Here is a 16,392-nt window from a genome sequence, read left to right on the forward strand (position 1 = left end):
GTGATCCAGCAAATTCATTCCTTTGGCAATCTTTTGCTGTTAATGTTCTAATGTTGTATAGAGTGTACTCAGGTTTTTTTTTTTGAGTATGGTAAAAAAAATGCAAAAAACCCCCAAAACAATGGACATTCCTTTTGGATAGTATGCTGTCAGAATCACTAGCAGAGTGGATGCCTAATGACTTTATCATTTAAAAAAAAAAAAAAAAAAGGACTTAATTTGTAGTCAAAAAGGAATTGGAACTGCGGAGCTAGTGGAGGGGGTGAGCAACAGTAGAACAGGGACTAGAATTGGAAGCAGATTGACTTTTCTTTAACCTCCCTCCCCTCCCCTCCTCTTCCCTTCCCTTCAGGCTGCTTGGAAGGGAGGGGCTGAAGCTGAACACTCCTGCTGCTCTTGTATCTGAAAAGAAGAAATTGCATTCCAGGCTGCTCCTTCAGACATTAAGCCCTAATAAAAACTGCCTTTTGTAAATAGTGGCCTACAAGGAAACTACCATGTTTTTTCCTTTAAATAATATAAATGTGATGAAGTGTTATAGAAACAGAGGAGCTGAAATGGAGAAAAACATCTCTTGAGAAATGTCTGACATAGAATATAGATTAGTTTTAAAGCAACACCTACACTTCAGCTTAAATCATTAGCTAATTGTTCTTAATTAGCTCTTTTTATGCCGTTGCCATTATAGGATCAGAGTTAATTATAGCTTCAATAGGGACACTTCATTACTGCACAAAACTAATTGCCCTGAAAATGTAATCTCTTCACTAGTTAGCTTTGTACGTTATTTCAAAAATCTACAAAACCCCTTTGCAATTAAAACATGCTGTTCTGCTGTGTTTAGATGGAGAGTTTGATTGTAACATCAGGTGTGAAATGAGCAAAAATTCCAAAGTTGAAGCAGCATTGGAATACCAAGTTGCTCTCTTGAACACTTGATATAAGTGAATATTCTAGAGAAGCAGTCAGACTTAGGACAGAAGCAAAAAAACCAGAATCGACTGCTATAGAACACGGGCTTTCTTTCTGATTGTTCACTAATATTGGCAAGTAGAGAAGTATCACAGACCATGCAAAACAGATTTTATGCTGCTTATCCCAGGAATAAGCAGTGGATTTTCCTAAGTCCATCTTAATAATGTTTATGGACTTCTTGCAAACCTTTTTAAAAATCTACTATGCTAACCACTTCAACCACTCTCCCTGACAACAAATTCCAAGCTTAATTATATGTTGAGTGAAGACATATTTTCTCTGATTTGTGTAATGAATGGGAAGTTGTCTTTATGAGAATTTCAGGGACAGCAGGAGGGAAACTGGACTTTGGGTGACCTCATACAGGTGCCTTATCAGTTAGAAAGACAGAATGAAAAAATGAAGGAGGCATGATGTGCAGAGCTTGCCTAAGGCCACATGCTTAATTAAAAATAGTGTAGCTAAAAGATGGTGTAAATAAGAAAGTTACTAGAGCTGAAAGAAACTGAAAGTGAGGATTAGACAGAAGTGTTTCAAACAGCCTATTCACATCACTACAAGTAGGCTCATGAGCATGTAACAGTCTGCCAGTTTTTAAGCCATTTACCAATATCATCCTGTGGATTCAGGCATTCCCTTGCTATGGGAAGCAAATCTGCGGGAGACCAAGTGGTAGCCAAATGGATTACGCCTTGACCCCCGGATCTGGGAACATTCACATGAGGAAATTCTTTGTGGGATCTTTAGACTGAGACTGAGTGCAAATGAGGATTCTCATCCAGTTCAACTTTAAATGTCATACTCTTGATGGGTTGCCAAACTTTCTGTGCAATGATGTAGTGCACATGTTTGGGAGCATCTATCTGTGGGGTACTGATGCTAGCTGTTTTAAGACCCTGACTGATGGCAATGACTCATGGCCATACTTTAGGTGTGTCTTGGGGAAGGGTCGTGTGCATATAGGTGAAAGTTTCCATAGTGGGGGTTGTGGGCCCACTATAATGTGGAGATTTCAGGGGCCCCAAGCTTGAACCTGGAGGGATGTCTAGGACAGCATACATACCTTTGGAGCAGACAACTGTACATCCAATGAGTGGGGGTTGAGATATGAAAGAACATCCATTTGGTGTGCAACTGATGCTGTGATGGCCCTCTGTGTCTGTGGCAATGTACTGTCCTTCTTGAACACTCCTTTGGTAGATGCATGTTTGGCGTAGGGGTTAAGGCTGTGTTCCCTGAATGCAGGGGACATGGATTCAATTCCCACTGTGGGTGTTTGGGGTTACTGTTTTATTTCCCTTGCTGAAGTGGCTGCAATGTGCTAGGTAGGTGTGTGTGAAACACTGGGCACTTTTGTATTAGTCACTGGAGGATGCTGACCAAAGGACTCCCCCCCCCCCCCTCCTTTCCATGTCATCTCATAGGTTGAGAGTTGGCTACAAGAAGTTCTAGTAGATATGGAGGTTGTGGGCACACTATAAAGAGGGTAGCTGCATACTCAGACCTTAATCGGGGACAGAGGTGTTATACGCCATCGAACATGCTAAAAGTACCTATTATACACAAAAAATCTCAATGTTTGGCACAGACATGAAGAAACAATTCCAACTTATAAAAAACCTCTTAAACACAGATCCAGTGACATCATCACCTTTAAATCATCCTTCTGCAGATCAATTGGCAAAATACTTCAGAGAAAAAGTAACTAATCTTCGTAACTCAATCTCTAAAGATAACTCCACTATTGACACCTTCCTTGATGTACTGGACCCTGGAACTGAAGAAACACCTTTTGACCGTTACTGGACTAATTTTACCCCCCTTACTACTTAAGAAGTCATCATAACCATATCAAAACTCTCTAGATCACAATGCTACCTTGACCCCTGCCCCAACTACCTTTTGAAAAGCGCCCCTTCATGCTTTATCTCTGATTTCACCTCTCACTTAAACTTTTTACTTCAAAAAGGCTCTTTCCCCACCAAGCACGGTAACATATTACTAACACCTATCCCAAAGAATAAAAAGAAACCTGTGAATGATGTTACCAACTACCGTCCAATTGCATCCATACCTCTAATCATCAAATTATTGGAAAACAGAGTGACCTCACAACTTAATGAATATATTCAGAAATTCTCCATCCTCCACGAGTCCCAGTCGGGCTTCTGACATGCCCACAGCACTGAAACGGCTCTTCTAACCTTAATATCTAAATTCAAACTTGAAATAGCAAACGGATACTACAACATCCTCGTACAATTTGACTTATCCAGCGCTTTTGACATGGTTGACCATTCAATCCTTACCAAACTCTTGGACAAACTTGGGATCGGTGGAAACATTATCAACTGGATTAATAACTTCATTACTACCAGATCCTATCAAATCAAAGGAGCTATAAATCTATCATCCCCATGGTCATCAGAATGTGGAGTACCACAGGGATCTCCACTCTCCCCGATACTTTTCAACCTTATGATGATCCCCTTGGCCAGAATACTAACCAAACATGGTCTAAATCCTTTCATTTATGCCGATTACATCACCATATATATCCCCTTTAAATTCAATCTATCTGAAATCCACGACAAAATCAATACTGCCATTACCACTCTAACCTCCTGGGCTAATGCTTTTAAAATGAAATTAAATAAAGAAAAAACGCAATGCCTGGTTCTGTCTTCCCAATACTCCCCTTATCTCCCGACTACTCTCAACACACCTGATGTCAAACTCCCCATATCTGACAACTTAAAAATACTGGGAATAACGATAGACAGCCATTTATCTTTTGATAACCAAGCTAAGCTCACCACGAAGAAAATGGTTAATATGATGTGGATATTGAAACGAGTGAAGCCTTATCTCCCACTCAACACTGATACAGTCTACTGTTATTACCCACGCTGACTACTGCAACAGTGTCTTTTTAGGATGCAAAACCCAAATACTGAAAAGACTCCAAACTGCCCAAAACACGGCTGCCAGACTTATTTTTGGCAAATCGAAATTCGAAAGTGCATCTCCTCTTCGAGCAAAGCTTCACTGGCTCCCCATCAAAGAAAGAATAAATTTTAAGATCAACAAGATGACCCACAAGATCATCCACGGCGAATCCCCTGGCTACATGAATGAATTGATCGACCTCCCTGCTAGAAACAGATCTAATTCTTCATGAACTTATCTTAACCTACACCTTCCCAATTGTAGAGGAATTAAGTACAAGACCTAACACGCATCCAGTTTCTCCTTTTTGGGCAGCCAGCTTTGGAACTCTATACCCAAACCAATCCGATTAATAAACGACTTCTTGCCCTTTAGAAAAAGGCTGAAAGCTCATATCTTTAAGCAAGCCTACCCAAATGCCCCAACCTAATCTCGCCAACTTCCACCCCCCAATTCTGTTCTGACTTAAATACCAACCTCCCATCCTTCTCTTTCCATCTCTCCTTAATTTTATCCCTCCTTACACTTTCTCCCAAATTACACTATCCTATCCTGTCTACCCTCTTTTATCCTAGTTATATATTATCTAGCTCAACTTATCATACACTACTAAGCCCAACTTTACATTGTTTTACTACTGTTTTATTAAAATTCTATTAACTTTGTATTTCAAATTACTACGTAAGCCGCATTGAGCCTGCATTATGTGGGAAAGCGCGAGGTACAAATGTCCTCCCTGTGTGCCTCTTTAGCTCCTTCATGATCTAATGGTCTTATGGATTCCCTTCCGCTATACCTTCCACTGTGCCTGATAAAGTTGTTACTGTGAGTTTTTGCCTCTGCAGCAAGTTTCTCTTCATATTCTCTTTTATCCTTCTTTATCAATGCTTTGCATCTAGCTTGCCAGTGCATATGTTGATCCTTATTTTCTTCATTTGGGACCTTTTTCCACTCTTTGAAGGACATTCTTTTGGCTCTAATAGCCTCTTTCACTTCACCTCTTAACCATGCTGGCTGTCATTTTCTCTTCTTTCCACCTTTGTAAATACATGGAATGCATCTGATCTGGGCTTCCAAGATGGTATTTCTAAATAATGCCAATGCTTAAAGTTCTAGCATTTGCAGCTGATTCTTTTATCTTCTTTTGCACCATTTTCATCATTTTATCACAGTTGCCCTTACAAAAATTAAATGCTGTTACAGTTGATTTCCATTGTAGATCACTCCAGATATTAGCTCAAACTTGATCATATTATGATCATTGTTTCCCATTAGATCCAACATGATTACCTCTTGTACTATGCCCTGCATTTCACTAAGGACTAGATCTAAAATAGCTCCCCCCTATAGTTGGTTCCTGGACCAGTTGCTCCAAGAAGCAGTCATTTATTATATCTAGGAATTTTACCTCCCTAGCACTCTTTAATTAAACATTTATTCAGTCAATATTGGGGTGATTGAAATCACTCATTATTGTATTGTTGCCCAATTTGCCAGCTTTCTTAATTTCTGTAAACATATCTTCATCTGTCTATTCATTCTGTTATGGCAGATGGTAGTACAGCCCTACCAGTATACTCCTTCCCTTCACACATGGAATTTCTATCCATAAGAATTCCACACTATCTGTTTAATGTAGAACGTTTATGTTGTTTGACTCAATTCCCTCTTTAAAATACAACTCCCCCTCAATTTGATCGACTCTATCACTGTGATATAATTTTTACCCTGTTAACATAGTATCCCATTGTTTGTCCTCCTTCCATCAATCTCTGAGATGCCTACCTACCTCATAGGCTTCTAGCATTGTATGCAGCCACTTTAAATTGTGTTTTTTTCGTTGCACCTACAAGCTGCTTAGAAGTTGATGGTGATAATGTGCATCCTTTACCCTGCTCTCTCCTTAACACTCCTGACTTTCTTTCACCATTGTTGAAACCTGTTAGGATTCCCTAAATGGCCTGTTTCAATAGTATCCTTTAAGGATGCATCACACCAAACCACGCACTCCTGGGTGACTGTCGGCCCCCCTCTCCCATTTTACTTTGAAAGCTGCTCTACCTCCTTTTTAAATTTAGCGCCAGCAGCCTGGTTCTATTCCAGTTAAGGTGGAGTCCATACTTTTGAAAAAGGCTCCCCCTTTCTCTGAATGTTGCCCAATTCCTAACAAATCTAAATCCTTCATCTCTGCAGCACAATCCCAACCATGCATTGGGACTTTGGAGCTCTATCTTTCTCTTGGGCTCTGGTGTGGAACAGGAAGCATTTCTGATAATGCTACCCTGGAAGATCTGGACTTCAGCTTTCTATCTAAGAGGCTAAATTTGGCTTCCAGAACCTCCCTCCCATATTTTCCTATGCCATTGGTATCCACATGTACCAAGACAGCCAGCTCCTCCCCAGCACTATCTAAAATCCTATCCAGGTGATGCGTGAGGTCCGCTACCTTCGCACCAGGCAGGCAAGTGAGCAGGTGATCCTCACATCCATTATCCACCTAGCTATCTACATGCCTAATGATCAAATCACCAACTACAACAGCTGTCCTAACCCTTCCCACCTGGCAGAAGTTTTTGGAGACATATCCTCTGTGTGAGAGGATATTGCATCCCTTGGTGGGCAAGTCCTGGCTACAGGAGTAAGTCCTACTTCACCAGGGTGATGCTCTCCTTCTAGGACACCTCCCTCCTCCAAGGCAGCACAGGGGCTTCCAGACCGGAGGTGAGACTTCTCTACAATATCCCTGGTCTCCTCTATGTACCTCTCTGTCTCCCTCTGCTCCTCCAAGTCTGCTACTCTAGCTTCAAAAGAACAGACTCATTCTCGGAGTGTTAGAAGCTCTTTGCAAAGGGCACACACATATTACCTCTCACCAACTGGGAGATAATCATACATGTGACACTCAATGCAAAAGACTGTATAGCACCCCTCTTGTTGCTGGACTGCTGTCTGCATCTTAATAGCATTGAGTTGTTTCAATAATTTAAAACTTAAGGTTCTAGGGATATTAGACTAATATAAAAGAGCCTTTAGATTATATGGTATGTTGTTTGCTTCTCAGAAAGTAATAAAATGTAATTAAAACTCTGAAATGAAGACTCCCCCTCTTGTTATCCTAAATTATAAATGAAGAAAAGTGCTAGGAGTGGGCAGGAATGAAGACCAAAGTAGGCCCTGCCGTAGGCTGTGGCAGAAAGTTCAAAATGTTAAAACTATGGAGAAAAGGAGTTTACACTATGGAAGCTAAGCTGTGCTGCAAACTAAAGTTAAAACTCTAAACTGGGGTTTCCTGTGACTATCAGCTGTGCTCTACATTGATTCTACGGTAAACTCTAGAGTAGTCCCTTAACTGATAAACAAAACCCTATTCTTTAAACAAAACTGCAAGAGGACATTATGAGACTGGGCATCTAAATGGCAGATGATGCTTAATGTGAGCAAGTGCAAAGTGATGCATGTGGGAAAGAGGAACCCGAATTATAGTTATGTAATGCAGGGTTCCACATTAGGAAAGGGATCTAGGCGTTATCATTGATAATATGTTGAAACCCTCTGCTCAGTGTGCGGTGGCAGCTAAGAAAGCAAATAGAATGTTAGGTATTATTAAGAAAGGAATGGAAAACAAAAATGAGGACATTATAATGCCTTTGTATTGCTCCATGGTGCGACCGCACCTCAATTATTGTGTTCAATTCTGGTCACCGCATCTCAAAAAAGATATGGTGAAATTAGAAAAGGTACAGAGAAGGGCAATGAAAATGATAACGAGGATGGGACGGCTTCCCTATGAGGAAAGATTAAAGTGGCTAGGGCTCTTCAGCTTGGAGAAAAGACGGCTGAGGGAAGATATGATCGAGGTCTATAAAATAATGCGTGGAGTGGAATGGATAGATGTGAATTGCTTGTTTACGCTTTACAAAAATACTAGGACTAGGGGACATGCAATGAAGCTAGAAAGTGGTAAATTTAAAATGAATCAGAGAAAATATTTCTTCACTCAACGTGTAATTAAACGCTGGAATTCATTGCCAGAGAATGTAGTAAAAGCGGTTAGCTTAGTGGGGGTTTAAAAAAGGTGTGGATGGCTTCCTAAAGGGAAAGTCCATAGACCATTATTAAAATGGACTTGGGGAAAATCCACTGCTTATTTCTAGAATACACAACCTTTGAAAGGCAGAGCAATTTACTACAACAGGGATATATTTATTATTGAAGGTGTCTCATACTGTCACAAAGACATATTTATGTCATACTTCTTTCAAGCTTATATGATTGTGACTTTATATAATCATAGACCACCTCCAGCCAACCAGTAGTCCACACTATCTGCCAATAGTGAAAACATCAGTGTCCATATAACCGTGTGCTTACTGTGATCTATTAAAAAAAAAAAAAAATCACAGTAAGCACACGGTTATATGGACACCGATGTTTTCACTATTGGCAGATAGTGTGGACTACTGGTTGGCTGGAGGTGGTCTATGATTATATAAAGTCACAATCATACAAGCTTGAAAGAAGTATGACATAAATATGTCTTTGTGACAGTATGAGACGCCTTCAATAATAAATATATCCCTGTTGTAGTAAATTGCTCTGCCTTTCAAACGTTGTGTATTTATACAAAGATATCTAAGACAGAGCACAGCCATTTCCTGTCTATTTTTTGTATTTCTAGAATAAGCAGCATAAAATGTATTGTACTGTTTTGGGGATCTTGCCAGGTACTTGTGACCTGGATTGGCTACTGTTGGAAACAGGATACTGAGCTTGATGGACCTTCTGTCTGTCCCAGTATGGCATTACTTAGGTACTTATCATATCTCTCCTGTCCCTCCTTTCCTCTAGGGTATTTCAGTCTCTTCTCATATGTCTTTTGGCACAAACCCCATACCATTTTTGTCATCTTTCTCTGGACCACTTCTAGTCTTTTTTACATTCTTAGCAAGATATGGCTTCCAAAACTGTACACAATACTGCAGGTGGGGCATCACCACCTCCTTTCTTCTGCTGGTTATGCCTCTATCGATGTAGCCTAGCATCCTTCTGGCTACAGCCACTACCTTATCACACAGTTTTGTTACTTTAAGATCCATCACCCCAAGGTCATAAGAATAGCTATATTGGGTCTATGCATATCAGCCTCTCACCTCCCAGGACTTAGGGAACTGCATTTTCATAGGTAGGATCCTTGTTGTGGATGTTACTGTTGCCATGGTACATTTCCTCTAGGTTGTCTTTATTTTACATATTTTTGTATCACTTCACAGTATACCTGGTACTGAGCGGGTTTCTGTTGCTATTAGTGTGATTTCACTAGAACCTGAAATTTCTTTGTATGGTGAACTTTGTGGGTATATGTCCCGGCTTTGCTCTGCATCCACTGTTGGGGGAGGGACAGGGGTTCTGTGGATGACGAACATATTTGGTTTTACTACCATATGAGGGAAGTTTGTGTGTTGGGGGGAATGTAGCTCAGTGGGGGCCCTCAAGGTGGCATGTAGGCATTGAAGCTTGCACTACTATTCTTGCTGCAGTTGTAGGGGGTGGGGTAGGAACAGGACTCAAATGCATCAGGTGGCAGGTTTTCCTCTTTCAAAATGTTGGAAACCCTAGTGCTCACCCAAAAATTGCCTTTTGGCTATGTCAATGACATCACCTCTCCATGGCTCTGCCTTGAACTTGTCCCAACCAGGCAATAAAGACTTTTCCAACAGGTTGCCAACCCTTAACTCCATTAAGCAAGGCTCACTAGCTATAAACCTGTATGGGAGCTATTACCTCTGTCTACTGTTACCTGGAGGAAGGTCACCCATGCCCCCCTTCAGGGGATGCTGGAATGCACCTGGGAGAACTTGTGGCATGAAGCTGCTGTACATAGATGTATGGAGGAAAAACCTATAAAAAGAGAAAGGCTGTTGAAACAGAAACAGATTTTTGAACCACTGATGCCTCTGAATACTACTCACCCTTCTAATTGTGGAATTATAAGCCATGGACAACCACGTCAGGCGCTCTAGCAACTTATTCTTCAACAGGAGACTTGGCCTTCTCAAGGCCAGAACCAAGAAACTATGCCTGAAGGGATCCCTATCCAGGTAACAGATATATCAGTAAGTTTTCAGAGAGGAGGAGGCCAAAAAACCATCCAATAACATAGGATTCCCTCCTTCTCGCCCCCTCCCCGCAGAAAATTGTCTTGTTTTGCTTGACTCACATGACGCGTACCCTCAGGGCAAGCCTTAGACAAAGAAAGAGAAAGGGGATAGGATTTATTGCCTTTCTGTGGTTACAATTAGTACCACCGAGACAAAGCCGGGCCCAAGGCAAACAGTCATAAGGGCCCCACTCACTGCCACTCCACCCCCATACCATTTTTGCTCCTGTCCTGTACCAGGCCCCCTGCTGCTTTCCTAGGTGTAAAGGGAGGCTTCTGATGGCAGGCAGAAGGCTGGCTCGGTCTCCTGCTCCTGTGCTGGTTTATCACGTTATTTCTGCCAGCCACGGGTCCTTCTTCCTGCCGTGTCCCACCTATGCGGAAATGAAGTTACTTCACAGGGGGCAGGATGCTGCTTCCATTTCTCCCGTAGCTTTGTAGGGGCGACCCCGGTGTATTACCTTATGTGCAACTAAGGCCTATCAACCAAACTTTGACTAGACCAGGAACCATCTTTTTAGGACAGAGCCCATTTTCATCAGAACCCTTGCCCAGAGAATGTATTTTCAGAAAGAAAACAAGCTCAAAGAGAGAAACAAACAAGATTTTTCTAACTGGACAAATGAGACTATCATAGCTTTCCATATTTTAACAAAAGCCTCTTTATTTTATACAGCCAAGTAGTACAGATCATATATATACCAGTTTGGCATTGCAGATTCATTGCATCTTTTCTGAAACTACACCACTGGAATGATCAGAAAGACAAAATGCAACCTTTTTGACTTCATAACAAATGTAAATCAAGAATAATTATGAGCACTGAAAGGGATTACAAAATAAACCAATTTTCCCATCTTCATAACTCCCTCCCATCATTACAAATAGAGGCAATTATTGACAGTGCATCAATAAGTTGGTTCAGTTTTACCCAGTAATTCAGAAACATCACTAAAAATGTGCAAAAATAGCCTGAGATGTTTCTGAATCTAATATGCACACAAACTTGGCTAGATTCTTTCCTTGACAATGTTGTGCTTTAGCATGGAGAAATGCACGTCATCGTCAGTCAAAACTTTTCCACCCTTTTAGCCACAGACTTGTGGTCATGTATAAATGTGAAGGGACTGCTTTAGATGTTTTTTTAAAGAAGTAAGATGATGGAAACAGCTCTTACAATTCCCACTCTCTCAGCACTGCATCATTTTGAGAATTTGTTTAAACACAGATGGAAAAAGATAGGGGAAGCTTAAGAGGACGTCTCCTAATGGGATTCATATAACAGACTGTCCTCACAAGGCACTTGTGCTTCTGTTTGCTAAGAATGTTTTTAAATCATTTCTTGAGGATTTTTATCTTAGTTCAAATGGTGTTTATGAAGTATAAGACAGTGAAAGCAAACCCTCACAAAAAAAGCTTTCAAGAATCTGTTGTCATCATTGCGAAGACTACAGCACTGGAAGCGCCAGGGTGAAAGCTCCATTATCAGAAGTAACCCAAGGCACATAGCACTGAAGTGTGATGACAGGCAGACAATAGTGACACAAGTTTATATAGTGTAGTAATATAAGGGACCCTGTTTACTAAGGTGAGCTAGCATTTTTAGCACACGCTAAAGCTAGAGAAACCCATATATTCCTATGGGTGTCTCCAGCATTAGCGCGGGCTAAAAACGATAGCGCACCTACAGTGCGGCTTAGTAAACAGGGCCCAAGGAGTGGGGAATTTGAGAGAAAATGCAGCTCTTATAGTAACATAATATTCTATAAGCAAGTCAATCTGGAGATGAAGGTAAAATACAATGGATTCAACTTAGAGTTATTTATATTCTTAAAAATGTGATGAGTTTATTTCAGTACAGTAGGATTACCACAGAAATAGTACAGTCGTGTATCTGAATGCCCTGTTTGTAAGAATTCTGTTTATTTTGGATCTGGATACTGTAAAGAAGTCTTTTCTCATGTCTGTATCCACTGGGGAGATTTAAAATATAAAAAAATGATTTACCAAAAAGTAAAACACATTCTCAGTTACAGTCTGTAGATCCAAGCAAATAATTCTATAGAAAACAAAAGACAAAATAAAGATCTGTATACATATAATACAACAACCAATTCACATATAAAATACTGAAAACAAAACAAAACGTCTATGCCAGTATGCTCCGAATATGAAATGTATTTGCTGTGATAGTTTCACAGTTTGACATAACAGATTGTAGGCAGCACTTACAACATAGGAAAGTGTCAACATGGCCTTCATGTCACAGAAATAAAATATGCACTGGAGTAAAGAACAGTTCCCTACATTTTCAGTTGGAATATCATTACATAAAAACTAAACAAATTGTAGCAACAAACTAGGTTTTTCAAATCCATGAAAGTTTTGCAAAGGTAGTTTACTCCTTAAGTGATGCACAGCATCACACAACTTACTCTTGTACCTAATATTACCTTCTACACCCTTAGTCTGAGCCTTTATTTGGAACTTATTTCTGCAAAAACAGACAGGAATTGCAATATTACCATATATATTTAGGCAGGCTTCCCTCTCGCTGAGCAATAAGATTCTCTTTATAATTTTTGCATCTACAATGAATCTGTGAGAAGTTATTAAAAAAAAAAAAGTAACCGGAAAACACGCAGCTTGCAAGTTTGAGAAATTTAGCGTGAATACTGCAACAACTATGACAAAAATGGTGTCTCGGGCAAATTAAATGAACATTTTGGAACAAAGGAGGAAGCGTTAAATCTGTGCTGGATTATCACCCGCGCTCTCTGTACATCTCACAAAACACAAATCACACAAGGAATTCTCATATTTTTATGCCTCTTTGACAGGGCAGACTGAGGTTTTTAAAATCCTGTAATCTTTTTCTATGTAATAGAGCTATAGTCACTTTAATTAATGTATAATATCTGTCCACACTGATTCAATCAATAGAAGTCTCATCTACGTTACAAATTCAGTGGGCTTCTACAGTGCTACTCTTGGAACCAGTACAGTATGAACAAGTTAATGAATAATCATTTGAGTCCATCTTTCCTTTCACGTTGACTTCTGGCGGTAATGAAGTGTCAGATCACCACCACTCTTCCAGATGAAGTGCTTTACAGTTCGAAGGTCCATATTTGGATCCAAAACCTACAGAACACGAGAAGCAGAACACTAGGTTTATTTTGTTGTTTTATCCTGACTAATAATATAATTATTTAATATTGAAGACATAAAGAGCGTGATTTGAGAAATTAAAAACTGTACTCAAGACACAGACATGATCAGTTAATTTCATTAATTGTGCAGAGATAAGATTCACAGTTCAGTTTAGCTTATTGAGTTGATATACCGCTGTAAGGTAATACTGACACAGTGGTTTAAATGAAAATAAAATAAAGAGAAATAAACAAGGCAATGTAGGAAAAGGAAAATGGCAATCTTGATCAGGTAAGAAAAAAAAAAAGAAAAAAAATAGAGGATTCAGTATGCTCCAGAAATGTATTCAAGATTGCCCCTGCCCCGCCAAACCGCCTCCATCAGTCCGTCACATCAATCAACAAAGGCATCCGTAAATAAGAAAGCCTTTAGGTTACTTCTACAGTGAGAGCCACAGGGGATGCTGTTTTCCAGAAGGTGCTGTGCTTTGTACTCTTGAATTTTCTCCTCAAGTGCTTTCACGTCAGGACCTACCACTGCGTCCGATCCACAGTTGCAAAATTTCTAAAAGAACCATGAGTGGTTACTGTCCTAAACCAACTGGGAAGCTGATTCAGAATTAGAAAGATATATATAGCCTGTTGATATTCAACTGGAGGCTTAGGTGTCACAAGTGGCTCTTCCACACATTTGTACACTATCATTAACAATAAATAAATAAATAAATAAATAAAAGCTGAAAGAAGAAACTGTCAAGAATCTGACTCAGACACAGCTCACTGCTAACGTGACTCTGAGAGCAACAACAAAAAAATGAAGTACCATTGTTACAGCCCCAACAAATTTACATCTGCTCCTGGCAAGTTGTACAGAACAAATACTTGCCTCAGAATGACAGGACAAACTATCAGCCAATGGTTAGGAAAAGATCATCCTATCCATAAAAGTTGCATACAGGTAATTTTCTTTCAGAAACTGACTTTTGACACCAAAACTGTGGGGTTATGTCCAAGATGAGAATATAACCGAGATATTATTGTGCAGGTGAATGAATTGCATCATATCTAAAATGTTTCAGATTTACAAATCCAAAAGTAGTAGCATAACGAATGAATCAGAAAAAAGCAGAAATAAGAAAAGGAATAAATTCATTCAGTTTAAGCAAAACAAGGGGCCCTGTTTACTAAGCTGCACTTTACGCGCACTAACCTTTTAACGTGCGCTAATGCTAGACACCCATATAAGTGTCTCTACCATTAGTGCATGCTAATTTTTAGCGTGCAATAAAAAGTTAGCATGCCTACAATGCAGCTTAGTAAACAGGGCCCAATGTTCTGTTATCATCTCTCCTGTCTTTTGTGAAGAAGGGGATAAGGGAACAGAGGGGGGGGGGGGGGGGGGGGGGGGGGTTACCAGCGGAGGAGAAGATAAGGCCCAGACGAAGGGACAACCCAGATTCTTAGCTCAGGGAGTTCCAAATGTCAGGAGAAAGCACAGATCATTTTCCTCAGAAGGCTGGAGGCAGGGTAAGAACTACGATTCCCAGTAGCCCTTGAGGAAGTCTTAGAACAGAATCAAAGGCTTCCTATGCCAGCAGCCCCAGTGGAGCCCAAGGGAAAGGCAGGTAAAGGTGAAACCCAAGACACAGAGGGGAGGCCAGGAATGGAGTGGGATTAAGCAGAGCTAATCAGGGGGAGGAGGATCAGCTGGGGAATGTGTGGGGCGAGGAGCCCATGGAATGGAAGGGGGAAGAAAAGGAGGAAGAAGTGAGGCAAGAGGAGTCGATGGAGATTGCAGCCCTGCTGGCAAGATCCACAAGTAAAAGGTTCAGACAGTAGGTAACTGCTTGGTGCAGGGTCTTGGTAAACAAGGGAAGGAAGTGGCTATCGTGGAGGAGCCAGGGAGCGACCTGGTCAAGTGGGAGGAAGCCAGGAGATAGAGCTAGCCAGAGGAGGGAGGGAGGGGACCCCTGGGAGCTCTCTGCCTCTGAACTGCTGATGGGATTTCTAAACTGCTTGTTTGTGCCTGTTTGGAAGCGCTTGTTTTCTTTGAACTGCTTGTTTTTCTTTGTGGAACGTTTTTTGCTTTTGGGATTACTTATTTTGAAGTGCATCATTGGGACTGCTGAGATTCATGTTCTGTTGGTTTATGAACTGCATTTTTGAAGCTGTGGAGATTCCTGAACTGCTTTGCTTTTGGAACTGCATTATTAAAAACTACTTTTTCTAAACTGTTTGTTTTTGGGATTGCATTCTTGAAACCGCTGGGATAATTTCCTTGGCGGATATCTCGGGAGCTGTGCTGGAATAGTACTGCTGACGTACCTCAGGTCGGAGGGTACACCTGGAGGATTACAGGGAGTTGTACCTAAGTGGAATATCATATAGAAAACTTGGGCCGGAGGCCAGAGTTTTCCTGAGAGGAGCGGAGGGATGCTTCACACTTTTTAAAAAGTTATTTGTCTCTTCATCAGACATTGTTTTTAGAAATTACCTGGTCCTGGCATAATAATTCAATTTTCTCCTCCGCTAGTACAGCAATGTCTTCGTCCTTTTCCTGTTCCCCAGTTTTTTCATTGTTGGAGGAGCTTGTGGTCTGTGACTCATTATCAAGGTTTATAATTTTCTCATATACATGCTCCATCACTTTCCTAACTTGCAGCATGTCACTTGCTGACAATCGATCTCTGCACCAGGCAAAGAGAAAACAAATGAGCTGAGGATTTTTTTTTTTTTAAACACAGTTGAAGCAAACAAACTAGTTGAACACAAAATGATACAGTCATAATGCTGAGTATACAGACTGAATTAATTCGCCATCAATATACGAGAGATGTATAGTTTAACAGCGGGTTCATAACTTTTAATCTCTAATGATTTTCTGTATGAGTGGTCATGCCATTTCATTCCTCTTTGCCTTGGCTCACAGCAATATTAACATTAGGCTTGCATTTAGATTAACTTTTTTAAATCGAAATTAATTGCACATTTAAAGGTGCTGTATTGTTTGTTTTATTTGTTTCCCACTGCAGCTCCTTGTTATTCTGGGCATCATCTAACCCTTCACTGCCCCAATTACAAAATAAATACCCGTACAGAATACGTAAACTTGATTGTAACCACATAATAACAATACATCAAATCCCATCCCCTTCCCTA

The 16,392-nt window shown here is 40.4% G+C and overlaps 1 protein-coding gene across 2 annotated transcripts in view; it reads right to left on the bottom strand.

The window, feature by feature from the left end:
- Positions 1-12,002: 12,002 nt before the first annotated feature.
- Positions 12,003-16,392, bottom strand: part of WDR48 (WD repeat domain 48) — a 148,073-nt gene continuing 143,683 nt past the window's right edge. Inside the window, exons 18-19 of one of the 2 annotated variants that reach the window (XM_030198107.1) lie at positions 15,728-15,920; positions 12,003-13,225 (exon numbers count right to left, since the gene is read on the bottom strand). In XM_030198107.1, coding sequence (XP_030053967.1) covers positions 13,130-13,225; positions 15,728-15,920 — 289 coding nt within the window. In that variant the 3' untranslated portion in view covers positions 12,003-13,129. Of the gene's footprint in view, positions 13,226-15,727; positions 15,921-16,392 lie in introns of those variants that run through there. The other variant, XM_030198115.1, reaches the window with a different exon arrangement.

The sequence above is a fragment of the Microcaecilia unicolor genome, chromosome 1 (assembly GCF_901765095.1).
Source record: "Microcaecilia unicolor chromosome 1, aMicUni1.1, whole genome shotgun sequence".
NCBI classification, from domain to species: Eukaryota; Metazoa; Chordata; class Amphibia; order Gymnophiona; family Siphonopidae; genus Microcaecilia; species Microcaecilia unicolor.